Source organism: Chinchilla lanigera, unplaced genomic scaffold, assembly GCF_000276665.1.
Source record: "Chinchilla lanigera isolate Chin_1 unplaced genomic scaffold, ChiLan1.0 scaffold00059, whole genome shotgun sequence".
NCBI classification, from domain to species: domain Eukaryota; kingdom Metazoa; phylum Chordata; class Mammalia; order Rodentia; family Chinchillidae; genus Chinchilla; species Chinchilla lanigera.
In genome coordinates, this window is record NW_004955460.1 from 5,272,801 (window position 1) to 5,287,269 (window position 14,469).

At 38.5% G+C, this 14,469-nt stretch overlaps 1 gene segment (V, D, J or C); it reads left to right on the plus strand.

Moving 5' to 3' along the window:
• The first annotated feature begins 854 nt into the window (after positions 1-854).
• LOC102022473 lies at positions 855-11,638 on the plus strand. The segment is given in 6 exon segments: positions 855-909; positions 4,213-4,542; positions 6,527-6,574; positions 8,055-8,102; positions 8,707-8,751; positions 11,086-11,638. Coding segments are annotated over 5 exon segments (576 nt in total).
• The last annotated feature ends 2,831 nt before the right edge of the window (positions 11,639-14,469 follow it).

Here is a 14,469-nt window from a genome sequence, read left to right on the forward strand (position 1 = left end):
CTGATGAATAGATAGAGAAAATATGGTATTGGCACGCAATGGAGCACTATTCTGTCATAAAGAAGAATAAACTTGAATCATCTGTAGGAAAATGGATGCACCTTGAGACCATAATGTTAAGTGGAATAAATCAGACACTCAAGCTTAAATATCACTTCTTTATTTTTATATGAGAAACCCAAGGTATAAATAAAGAACAAAATAAAAGACAATAGAAAGTAGAGAGATAGAACTTTCTCATTGGAGGGAGAATCAGGAGTGGAGAGAAGGAAGGGGGATAAGAAAGGAAGGGAATGTAAAGGGGAATGAAGATGTGTACATGCAGCATCTGCACACAAGAGATTGCAAATATTATGTACTGCAAACATCTACTGGTTTTTAAAAATGTCATTTTGGAGCACAAAGAGCAAACAAATTGATAATGTCAATGATGTAAATAATTTCCTCTTGTGTTTCTAAATTTTTTTTTTTTTTTCTGGTTCTTTGGTTTTTTTGGTACCGGGAGTCAAACTCAGGACCTTGTGCTTGCCAGGCAGGTGCTTATGTCACTGAGCTATATCCCCGGCCCTCTACAGTATTTTTAATCAAATTGCATCACAATTTGTTTTACTGTCACTTTAGTGTTGGTAGCCCTGCTGAGTTGATTTATATGGACATTGTTGTTTTAAGGTAAACAAAGCACCAAAAAGTTCAGTCATTTGATTTGCTCAGCCATGTAACTTGTTATGGGAAAAATAAAGCAGAACCAGAAACCTGGGCTCTACAGAATTCCAAGCCACATGCAGCCAGTAGGATCTGGAGAACTCAGGAACACTAAACTAGTGTAAGGTTTTTGATATGGGTCCCATCACTGTGGTTATTATAGTGCAACGAAAACCTTCGGTAGAGGAACAAAACTTGTCGTCACAGGTATGTATCAGAGTAACCCAACACTTACAAGGTAATAGAAGATAAGAGAAATCTTACTGGAAGTATAGGATGGTTAGAAAACAGGAGAATATGAGGGAAATCCAATGTAAAAATCTTTACACTGAATAGGAGAGATTATAGTAGAAATCCTTATAGAAAGAAATGCATAGACAATGGCTTTTTGCATGTGTGAACTGCTACAAAGTGCTCCCATATTATATATGTAACGAAATCGTTAAAGTGTTAACTCTGGATCACAGTCCATTATTGTTAATAAATTTGTGATGGACTCAGTGGAGGAGATCACTCCCTTTTCTCATGGCCAAATTTGTTGTGGGAGAGTCTGAATGTAGCAGATAGAAGACCTAGAGTTTGAACTGCATTGTTAAGTTTAGTGATAATAGATTATTATTCTTTGGCCTCAGTTTCTTGACCCACAAAATGGGCTAGCTGTGAAATCAGAAAATATTATATGAGAATAAAATGTGATAATGTGAGTAAAGTTCTTGGTACATTGCCCAATATGTATTCCAATTCAAAAGCTGAAAAAGAATATTTTATCTGGTCTGGAGAATGGTTTTCAGCAAATAACACTTACAGAGAAGAAATTCTCCATAGGATTGAGTTGTACTTCTAACTGCTGAAATGCAAAATATCTTCACAACTGCTTACAAAGTAGGAGTCTGGATGTATTTACATCTCTAAATATTTCATCACTTGGCAAAAACTGAAAATAAAGTATGTTTTTCAAAACTGTTACTGTTCTGTGCTGCTATAAATCTTCATCTGTTATATTAACTGGTTTAAACATAAGTATTAGTTGGTTCCAAAAGTTTTTGTCAGTAAGATTAGGCTTCTCTCCATATTGATCAGAAAAGAACTTTAAATTCATATAGAAAATAGTCAAGCTATAAGTCAATTAGATATGGTAGAAAATTTGTCATAAATCTGAAATGCATATTTAAATATTATATAAGTACAACTATTTGATGAAAGAATAGACAACACTTCAATAAATGATGTGTAGATTTGCAATATAATACATTCAATAGACAGTGCTACTGACGTTTGCTAAACATATACAATTCATATTGCTGCATCTTAAAATACAAACTTAGATAGTTTAACTCAAAATATATTGTTTGATTAGGAAAATAAACATAGATAAATGATGTGGTCAGATTCCTTTGTTGTTAAAATAAAATATATGGTCGATATTCAATTCAGTATTCAAATAAAATAAAAACCTGCCAGTGTATGCATAGTGAAAAAATGTTGACCATGGAAAAAACCCTAATTAGGTAAATTTAAAAGTCATGCTAAGAAGATTGTATAATATAAGAAATAGAAACCCAAAGTATAGATACTAACCATAAACAGTCAAGTATACTATTTAATGCTTAGCTAACTATTGTACTGAGAAAGTTATGTAAGTTGAAGATTCATTTTGTCTTCAAAAGCATGAAAGTTTAATCTTTCTAAGGACGAGATAACAAGAGGCAATGAAAGCTGTGCTACTGTAAATCAGTTTTTTCCAGTTCATCATTTGATTTTCAATTTCATTGTGATAATGAATCTGAAACATTTCCACGAAGAAACACAAGCTCCTAAGATGAAAATTAGATTTAATAGGTTGACTTATGCTAAAATTATATAAATAGAATGCACAATTAAAATTTTAATCTTCTCTATTATGACTTGCTTTTGAACTACACATAAAGTACATGGTTGGAAAAATCTACAGTGTCTTATGAATTGCACTGAAAGCAAGATGTAGAAATTTAAAACAAATATAGCACCAGATATCTTTATTACATGCTCAGGAATGTTAACATTATATGCTTACTGATTGTGTATATTTGTGAGTTGCTATACTAACTTGAAACTAGCCTAGAGAGGTGATTGGTTATCTATTTGATTTTCAGTTGGAAATCAAATTAGAAAGTTCCAACATTTGTAAACCATTGGATTAAAAATGAATGTGTAACCATTTAACATTTCAGATACATATTATGTAGCTTTGTAAACATACAAAGCTTTGTTATATACTTTGACCCTGTGCCTGCTAGTAACTCCTGAACCCTAGATTTTAACCTTGCACCATTTATATACTTTATTCAATAAGTATGATAAAGAGAATAGTGTAACTCCAAAACAGATAAGTAGCATTTGGGAAAATACTAATTTTGAGAGAAATACTGAGAGTCTAAATATGGATGTGCAGTTATGTATAGACCTGCTCTTAATGGGGTCAATTTGTATTTTAAAAAGTGTGAAAAATATACCGCTGGTGTATAGCTAGTAACACAAACTTTGAATGAATTTCCAACTAAAATATGTGTTTGGTGACACTAAAATATATGTGTCTAAGTGCATTAACTGATCAGACTAACACAAAGCATTTTCTAAAATAATTGATAGAATTTTAATTAGAGCTTTTGAAAATGTTATTTTGCTTCTAAATTCAAGACGCTGTGGTACATTAGGAAGTGCAGTTTTAAATAGTGCCTAACTAGAGAGCCCAGAGGAGTTCATATGTGAAAGTTGGATGAGTAACAACAGAGTTTAACTAGGAGAGCTCCAGGAATGTCCAGCTAAGCCTGGGATTCATATTTCAGGCAAGGAGATCAATTTGCTAGGCTGTAGGTACCTGTGGAATGAGTTTCTCATTAAAAGAAATGATAGTGTATTGCTACAAAAATAAAAACTTAAAAATTCCCTTGGTATTTATCTCCATGAAAACAGACAGGGTGCATCCTAGAATCAGGCACATGAATAGTGGGTCACACAAGGCAGCGGAACATGAGAATGACAGTTACTTGGCCAGAACAAGTGGCAAAGGATAGGAAAGGGAAGCTCTTTAGAAGGGACCACAGATCCTCATCTCTAGAGATCTCATCCCAGGGACTGGTCTCCTTCCCTTGCTCTGACACCCATTTTGAAAACATTCTCCATTATGAGAAAGTGCATGGGCTCACAAATGTTGGATATCTCATTTATGACCAATTAAAAATCATACCTCATGTGAACATGTGGAAGAAGGACAAAGGCCCAGTATTGTCCCAGGCTCTGTCACTTAATAGCTGTCACATTTTTCCAGTTGCTTAACTTCTTGAATCTCTTTGCACATCAACAAAGTAAGGAAAATAGTCATAGTCTTGCAACCTGCAGTGAATGAAAAGCCACTGGGCTCATTCAAAGCTAGCTCATTTTCCTATCATTGTGAGCTAGGTGCTTACAAACCATGAAATGTTTGTGTTTCTCTAATAATTCTCTTTGTTGATGTTCTATTTTCTCCCACAGATAAAAGTTTTAACATAGACACTTCCCCCAAGCCCACTATGTTTCTTCCTTCAATTACTGAAATAGATCTCCATAAGACTGGGACATACCTTTGTCTGCTGGAAAATTTTTTCCCTGAAGATATTAAGGTATATTGGAAAGAAAAAGATAGCAATACGATTCTTAAGTCCCAGCAGGGAGACACCATGAAAACTAAAGACACCTACATGAAGTTTAGCTGGCTAACAGTGACTGGAAATTCAATGGCTAAAGAGCACAGATGTATCGTCAAACATGAGAAAAACAAAGGAGGAGTTGAAAATGAGATTCTCTTTCCTTCAATAAATACAGGTATGTTTATATAAATATAATCTTCCAGAATAATTATTTGGAAGAGAATACCTCATCTTTTCTATCAACTATTAATGAAAAAAAGTCTTTCTGAAATCCCACTAAATTTAATGGTAACACAAATGCCCTGTTATTTCCTGTAGTATGAAAATTGTAGAGGCTTTGAGAAAACAAGCAAAAAATTTTACTTAAGCATTCTCAGTCTCTCTGTCTACACCTAGAATATTAAAATATATGCTATTTTAAGCATTGTTATATGGATTCAATCAAGCAACATATATGAAAGCATCTAGCATTGTGTAACATGCCATGTTCCACTTTTGAGCACTGCACTTGCTTTAGAAATAAGAACAATATTACATCACTCAAAAATGTCTACCAAAGACACCTGCTTAAATAGTGCTGTGCATGGTTTTATTTATGAAGAATGAGTTCTTATTTGACAAAAGGGTGCTCGATAGAAACAGCCAGATCCCAGCTCAATAAAACAGTATAATCTTGGCCAATGCATGCCTGGCTTGAGTTATTTTGATTTTGATTTCATATATCACTTTAGACATAATTTTATAATTCAAACTTGGGAGATGGTAGTATGTATGAACTTACTTCCATTCTCCATTATGTTCTTTTTTTTTTTTCGACCTTGCGCTTGCCAGGCAGGCGCTTTGCCGCTGAGCTAAATCCCCAGCCCCATTCTCCATTATGAATATATTGCACACCATCACCAAATGTAACTGTCTAACATTTTCTATACCACTAGCTTATGTCAGGCCTGAGTGGGAATGTGGATAAGAATAGTCTAGGAGGAGTTAGTGTCCCAGGATGTCTACACTACAGTGAAGACAGAATGCTGTTTTTCCAGGTACCCAAGGCCATGCATGATTTCGGTCAATGTCCAAAAGGAATGCATCTGATGCAGGGATGCATAGGTCCATGTTGCTGGGCCAAGGGCTGAACATGCATAGTCTCCTGGTGGTCACTGTGCATCGCAGTTCAGAAGCCACAGCTGAAAATCCTAGAGCAGCTATGGGAAAGAATCCTCTTGGTCTTTCCTCTGTGGTTAATAAGCCCTTTTGAACCACTGGGAAACACTCAGATGCCCAAACCACAGAGACCTTTCTCACTAACCATCCAGATTTGCCAATGAGTCTCCATCTTCTGGGAGTCCTTAGTTTCTGGGGTGACCAGTGTGGTCTCAACAGTGGCCTGTCTTTCCATGTGGCAATGAGGAAGAACAAATGAAATAGAATCAGTAAAAACATTTGCCTTTCAAAATATAACTTCCATGCATTTATTTAGAAATGAATTGTACTCTTTTGCATATTTTCTAAAACAAACTAAAGTGCAATTGCAAAAATAGCCCCAATTTTCTATTTTCATTGCTGAAAAAGAGAAAGGAGGAAAATACGCAGAATCCAAGGTTAATGTCACCATTTGTATTTAAGTGTCCTGTTAGGTTCTGATTCTTGTAATGATCAGGGAAAAGTGAAGTGCGCACTAGGTTGTGATAGTGAATACCGTGTGGGAGAGTGGTTCCAGTATAATGGGTTGTATTTGGCGTCACATACGTAAACTGATATCTTTCATGACTTTCTCATAACAAAGTTAAGGAAAGCATTCTGTCAATGTCATTCTATAGCCATTTTCTAGTGTTGCTTTTTGAATTTTTTTAATAAAAGCTAAAAACTAACACATAGAAACACAAACAAATGAAGAGATTTGAAAGAGATGTAAAGCTAATGTGGGATCTTTGACATCCGCCCATGGGGCAATATGATCTATGAAATATCTACTGAGTTACAGAGAGATGAATTGTTTTGCAATTGTAAGACTCATATTTATACTGTCAGTTTCTCCTATCCTATGGTCAACAGATTATATAAATTTAGATATATGTATGTAAAATATATGTGTATATACACATACTGTAGTGTTCCATAACAGGCTTGAATGACTGACTACTATTTGCTATCATTTGTCTTAGTTGTTCACACTATTAATTCCAGAAAAGCTGGATCGCAAGATAAAAATGGTAAGTTTTAGTGTATGTTTGTCAGTGCTACACCTTTTTTTCCCTCTTCCTGAGCATTTTAACTTTTCAACTTCTCTACAATTTCCTTCATATTATCACAGTAAACTACTGATCTGGGCTTTAGATGACTATTAAAGAGGATACAACAAAGTACTCTCAATTATTTCAAGAAACAGATTTCACTCAGTTTTGTGTTTGTTGTTTCTCCCAGTTGTAGAAAAGATGATATCTGGTTATTTGAGTTTTGGTTTTTGACTGTAGATTAATACAATGCTCAGTTTGTTTTATTCAGAGAACTACAAATGTACACTTTGTCTTTCTGTTCCCACAAAGAACGGCACTGAAATGCTCAGCTTCTGTAATAAAAGGAATTCCATTTGCTAAGAATAATAAAAACTCTAGGAGGTTTTCATAGTGGCCACAGTGGTGGAATTATGTTCTCTCTCTAATTATTTTCTCTAGATTTCTATGCATTAGTTTTACAAATCATTGTCCATAGGTCCTCAGTGATGGCAAACCTCTTAGAGAAAAGTACCCAAACTTCAACCCAAAGCCTACTTATTTATCACACAGTGCCAGCTGTGTAATAAATGAAATCTGAATGCTGAGGTTTTGGTTTAGAAAAAATAGCTCACACATTAACACCTTTTATCTTAAAACAAAAGCAACATGTGGGCCATAGGTTCACCACCACTGTATCTTTTAATTCTTTTCAAGACCCTTTGAATACTGGCCCTGCTATTCTCTGGTATGAGTTAGGTGTACTCTTTAAATTTTATATCTCCATTGGTGACATGGGACTGTACATGATACAAATCACTTAAGGGTTATTGGGGACTTAAACAAGATGATGCAGGGGAAGTAATTAACACAGTGTCTGGTGCAGAAATGATCACTAAATAGGTATTCCCTTGCATTAAAACTGATGTGTTCATGTTCACAAACACATCATCTCCAGAAAGTCCTGTGAGTGACTCGGAGATATTGGGACTACGCATGAGTTACAAGGTAGGCTGCTTTCTTCTGTTAGGCAGGAAATTTCTCTAAGTCCGACTCCTTCAAATGCATCCAGCTCTGTGGTCAATTCTGGGACTGGACACTCTCACTTTTGGTGGGAAGGTGGCACAGAATGCTGAGAGCTACAAAACTACCGCTACGATGTTTACTCTTCCATGTGTCACATACTTATGGGCCAATTATATTTGTAGCTGTGGAGTCCATATTTTTAATAACTCTCTCACCCCAACTCAGGATGGAGCTCAGTGGTAGAGAGGCCTTACCTAGCATGCAAGGAGCCCTGTGTTCCATCCCCAGCACTGCAAAAAAATGTTTTGCTAGTTAGAAAAGTGAAAGACTCTTTGCCTCTATGTCAGGACTTTACCTAACTATCCATAGATATTAATTCATGCACACACATACATACACATTTTCAAATAACAGGCATGAATAACTGATTACTACTTGGTCTCATTTCTTGTAGCTGTTGCCACTATTAATCCCATGGAAGCCAATCTGAAAGATGAAATTGGTAAGTTTCAATGTATGTCTGCCTGTATCTTATGGTAGTGTATTTTTATATTTCCTTCTGATCATCTAATTGGCCCTTTTCCGGCTTTAAGTGGAAAAATCAGGATGACCACAGGTTACGGAATATACTATGAATGGCATTTTAAATTAATTCATCTTTCCTATGAGTCATGCCAGATAAATATAACTCTTACCTCAATTTTTTTTCAAAGAAATAAAAAAATAGTCTTATCTTTCTCTTATCAGAAAGAATTGTGCTAAAATTGTCAGCCTCTACATTTTTAACAAAAGTGCATTGACTAAGAATAACTAAATACTAGAAGATTTTCCACTACACTCTTTCAAGTTAGATCCTCACTCATAACATGGAGCTGATTAGGGTACAACTCACTTAGGTGTTACTGGGGAGGTAAAAAAGAATATCCAAGAGAAGCAGGTAGCACAGTGCCTGGCTTAGATGGATCAATCAACACTCCTTAGCTTTAACTAATATTAACTGAATATCATTGTGTCTCCATCAAAAATATTATACACACACATACTCACACACAGCGCCAAACAATAGGCAAGAATAACTGACAGGTATTTGCTCTGCTGTCTTCTAGCTGTCAATATTACTGAACAAGGTGATCCCTTGAAAGATGCAAATGGTAAGTTTTACTCTCTCATTACCTTCATGTCGATGTCAGCTGTTTTTGTTTTTTTTCTTCTTAATAATCTCAACTTGAACTGCCTTGGCTTAAGCTAGTCAAATCAGAATGGCTAGACATTGCAACATACCGTCACACTGTAAATTAATGCTTTGCTTCCATACTCACACGGTAAACTAGTGACTTGATTAGGGCATGAGTGTGATCAGAGGGCACAGCGATGTCCTCTAGACCATTTGAACAAAGACATTTCATTTGTTCACATGTCTATTACTCCTAACAAATAAGAAAACATAATAGTGAGTGAAAGCTAGACATTTTTTAAATTACTAGTCAGGTGAGGTGGCACTGATTACTGTGTGCGCGGAAGGCCTTGGGCTGTGTGCTGCATGGGTTTCCTGGTTAATCCTCATAATGCTGCTCTCTCCTGCACAATCGTTTTCACCCCATCTTACTGGTGAGGGAAATGAGCTAAAATTAATTGAGTCCTTTGACACACCACACAGCCAGATCTGGGGTTTCATTTTGAGCTCTAAAACAAAGAGCTCGTACCCTTACTGTGCTCTTCCTCTGCTATGATGGAGTCACAGAGCACAAAACTCCAAGGCCAAGAGCCCAGGACAGGATGGACATGTGGCGGGTGGTAGCACATAGCTTCTGAGCCACAGAGTGAGTGCAGCCCACGCCTCTTAATTATCAGCTGTGGGAACCTGGGAGAGTGAAGTCATTTGTGAGTAATAACGTGTTCATCTGCCAACCAAAAGAATTACACCAAACTCAGTCACTGGAGAGATCAGGGCCCACATGGCAAGCATCCAGCATAGTGATCCATTTAGCAGGCTCAGGATCAGTATTACTCTCGGCTTTTCCTCCCTCTATGTGCACCAGGAATAGGATTTGGGTATTGGCTCCACCCTTGTGAGTTTTCCTTGCTTTCCCTCTGTTTCTAGTGTTCATGAGTTGCTGGGCTTCAGCTGATGCACTAGGCGACGAGGCAGGAGGTAACCCTTTCCTGACCAAGGGCAGAGAGTTAGGAACAGATTCACTGAGATTCCTGTCTGCTCAAGAGCTAGTGGTTCATGAATTCCAACTGTGAAGATGAACCATGTAAAATGGGAATTTCCCCAGGGAGAGAATTGGCACTGGGATTAATCATTTAGCCACTGTGACCCATTGTCATTCTCTTTAATCATGACATGACATCATGTATTTCTTGTAGAACTACAAAGGATCTTGGAATATAATTGCCCAATAACATCCCAGCACTAACAAGAGACACTTACCAAAGACAGAGCAGTGTGCCATGGTCACTGTGCATCTCAGAAAATTTGGATTATCTACTTTCTCACATTTTCTTTCTTTCTTTTTTTTTTTTTTTTTTTTTTTGTCTTTTTGAGACAGGCTCTTACTATGCAGTTCAGGCTGGCCTTGAGCTCATTATGTAGCCCAGGCTGGTCTCAAACTCACAACAATCCTCCTGCCTCAGGCTCCTGAATGCTGGCATTACAAAAGGCATGCACCACCATGCCCAGCCCTTTCACATTTTCTATATTGTTCTTTTTTTTCCCCTAAAATCTCCCACTCACCTCCTTGTATATGATGATGTATTTCCCTGGATTGTCCTGTTTCTCTGCATCTCATGGTATATGCAGTATATAATCACTGAAATGCTTCTGTTAGCAATTCATCTTTATATTTATGCTTTTGTTACATTTGCAGATGTAGAACAGATAAGAATGTGCTTTCCGTGCCATATTTTGGGGTCAAGATCTGGGGCTGTCACTTAGTGATGGATGATATCAGAAAAATTACTTTTTACTGTGTCCTCCCTTTGATTGCAAAATGTAAATGAAAACTCTTCTCCTCTCTTTCTCTCTCTCCCTCTCTCCCTTCCTTGTTCTCTTATAGATTGTTATAAACATTATATAAGGTTTACATTTAAAGCTCTGATAGGGTTATTTGGCATTTGCTCAGTGGTTCATAAATATCACCTCTAATATTATTTAGAGATAGGTTGGGGTTGAAAAAATTCTCCAACCGAGTTATCACACACACTTTTCCTCATTGGGCTCATTTATTAACCGTGGATCTGACAATTTAATATTGAGGAGGTTCTAGGTAATTCGGTAGAGGGTTGTTAATTGAGTTGAATTGCAAACTGAATCTTGCCTTGTGTGGTGCTAGTGGGAGTGGTAGACGCTGACCTTTGGGTTTGGGAGTGAGGGGTGGTGTGACTTCAGCGCAGGTCATTAGAAATCAACACCTGTGACATCGACCCATGGTGTCCTGTGCTGTCACACATGGAGCTGAAACTCATGACCCTACTTCTTTTAGGTTTGCTGAGCCTGCAGCTCACCAATACCTCTGCCTACTACACCTACCTCCTGCTGATGCTCAAGAGCGCCCTCTATGGGGCCCTAGTCACCTTCTGTCTGTGCAGAATGTCAGCTGTCTGCTGCAACGTAAAGACCACCTGACAGATGGAGGCTCATGGGACCATTACATCTCTACCATTCGTTCCTGTCCCAAGCAGGATCTGCTGCGGGTCTACCAAGCTCTCTGGGCTCAAGATTCTAAAGATTACATGCGCATTATTCTGTCATTATACCACAAGGGTTTCCCAAAAAGTGGGCAAACTCCACGACTTCCCTCTGTCATAGCAAGGCTTAACCCACGGGGGCCCTGAGTCCCATCCCTCCACAGTCCCCACAACCCCTCCAGCCAGTCCAGGTCCTCATAGCCTCGGTGTGCTCAGCTCGATGCTTCTGGTCAGGGTCACCCCTGGAGACCTCCATTCAACCCACCCTGACATGGTCTTCTTTGAGATTGAACTATGCTTTGATGTTCATAATAGACACAATAAAAAACATGCCAAAAGTCTTCACTGGATCATTTGTATTTCAATTTGTTGAAATTTAATGAAAGTCAAAGTGAGAAATGGCATAACTGAGCCACGACTTTGGGAGCTCATGGTTACCAAGGCTCCAACACCACCTTTGTATATCTGTCCCTCAGATAGTGGTCCTGACTCCTTCCTCAGGGGACTGACTCCAATAGGTGTCACACCCAGTTGAAGATGTCCATTGTCACTGCTCTTTTCAACATCACCAGATTTAGGTTCAAGGTCTGAGCCGATCAGTGGCAATAGAGAGACTTCAAGGATGACTGGAACTGTGTGTGCTCAGCTCTGCACTAGTGTTCACAGTGTCACATGACTTGAACCTCACAATATCTCCATGAGAGAGGCAGCAGCCCCAAGGAGGCAGCATGACAGAATGGTTGAGCACATGTACACTGGACCCAGAGAGTCAGGGTTTCAATCCTGAGTCTGCAGTTTACTATCAGGTAGTAGCTTACTATCAGATACTTGAACTCTTCGTACCATAATTTTCTTATGTAAAATGAAGTTAGCATGCCCTGTCTGCTGGGGGGTGTGGAACAGACAAGATGGTGATGCTTGACACAGGCAAATCCTCCGCAGCATTGGTGTGCACTTGACGCTACTGTACACATAATGGATCCCACAGTCACATTTGTGTTAAGCTCCAAGGCTGAGCTCCATTTTGACCTCTATGTAGAGAGGATGGGCGGGATGGAATAGGGACTGAGCTCCGACTCTATGGTATAATCCTCTATTGTGAGACTTCTTCTAGTTAGGTGATGGTCTAACACTGATGGTCTGGTTTATAGATTGGAAAAATTAGCTTAACTTCTAAGGGTATAGAGAGAGCTGGTGGGGCGAATGACCTCCCTGCCTGACCCTATTTCCTCTCCTGGTTCCTAGGCTCATCTTCAATGACAGAGCTTTAGGTCAACCTGCTGCTTGATGTTTCTTGTTGGGAAAACTTTGACCCGCTGAACTCCTGCCCCACAACAGGACTTCTATGACTCAAGTCCACAGCAGGCAGGTAGATGAGATGAATACTAGAACAGCAGGCGATGTGCCTAGCTGTCCTGTGGAAGAATGCTGTACATGTTCACCCAATTCCACAGGAAGACATTCTGGTCTCAATAGTTATTACACAGCTAGAGGGCGCCATTTCCTCACCTGTGAGGGAAAAAAAAACCCACAAAATCTTAATGACTAAAAGAGTCAAACTTTCTATGTAAAAATTTTCATAAGTTTCCCCTTTATTCATTCCCTTCATCCTTTGGGATTCTTCTCATGGCAGACTTCATTTTTGAAGGATTTCTTTTATTATCAAGTGGGGTACAATTCATAATAATTTATTTACCCAATTACATCCATCAATGTCTTATATAATTACTTACTGGCCATTCTGAATAGTAAGATAAAACCTGAAGGGAAAAGATGTTATTACTCACCCAGAGGTCTAGGAACTCAACGTGTTCATGAGCTATAAAAGTTTCTGTGACTAAAGCCCCGGTTTCCATCATGTTTTCAGGCTGTTTATTTATTTGCCTTTTGTTTTGTTTGAATAGCAAATATATACCATTTATGAGCATTGGGACTTCTGCAAGGCAGTTTGTGCCCTTTCTAATGCTCTCTCTGCACAGTACAGACATATGTTCCTGCCACCATGACAGCCCCGTCTCAGGAGAACCATGTGAATCACTGAGTAAGCCCAAATGCTAAACATGCCCCATGCTGAGCAGTTAGTCTCAATGGTGAATACACCCAGTGACAAATAACCAGTCAGCCACATTGTTAAATGTTCACTGTGAAAGATAAAGAATCCCAGAGTCCACATGATTCAAATTCTAACTTCAGGCCTGCTGTTCAATCTGTTCTACGGGGCTTTTCCTCTCCTACTGCGAGCCACTGTAAGTCACTGAGACAAGGAGCTTATCACAGGCCAACCCTAGGAACCTAAAAGAAACCCTTTCATTAATTCTGATGCACTTTCAGAATGGAGATCAACAAGTGACTGAAATAGCGCCTGGCCTCCAGCATGGCTGTCTCAGATTGCAAGTCACCGGGAGCCATCACCAACAGAGCACACTGTCCAGGCATGGGACATGCTCCTCCTGGACAGGGCTCTCAGCATCTGAGCCCGCAGCTCATGTTGGTGTAGAGTCAGTTTCTGTCTGGGATGACAGGTCCCTGGAACGAGGTGCCCGCAGATGAAAAGAAAAACAAGAGAGGCAAAGTTATGGGATCAGTGGGCTTCAGCCTCTCAGACTGTTACATTCATTACCATTTTTATCTTTTTTACCTTTTATTGAGAAAGAACAAAAGCAGCAACAGGGCAAATGGGAGGAATAATTAACAGGATTAGCAAGAACAATACAATGTAATTATCACAAGAATGAGATGACCTAGCCATAATGTTATATCATTCCTTCGGGCATATGTCAGCGAGGCATCTAGTGTTGTCCTGGTGGCTTTCCACAGGGACAAATGTCCTGCTATCATTTCCTTTGACAGTAATGCTTCTGCTAGACTTCCTCCAGAATCAAACAATCATATGGCTTGGTTAGGCTCCAAAGTCCCAAATAGGTAATACCTTGAAAGATAAACTAAAGAATGTCCTTCTCCACAAGCTCACTCAGGAACAAAATATATGTAGTGAAATGTACATTCAGAGATGTTAATTCACTATAGCACAATGTTGAGTTGCCCCCAAATATTCCAAGCACCCAATGACAAATTAATAAAATAAAAGATGCCACAAGATAAATCCAACAGCCTAAAATGTGAATTCTTAAATAAAATGGAAAGTGGTATTGAACCATAATACACATAAGGAGAATTTA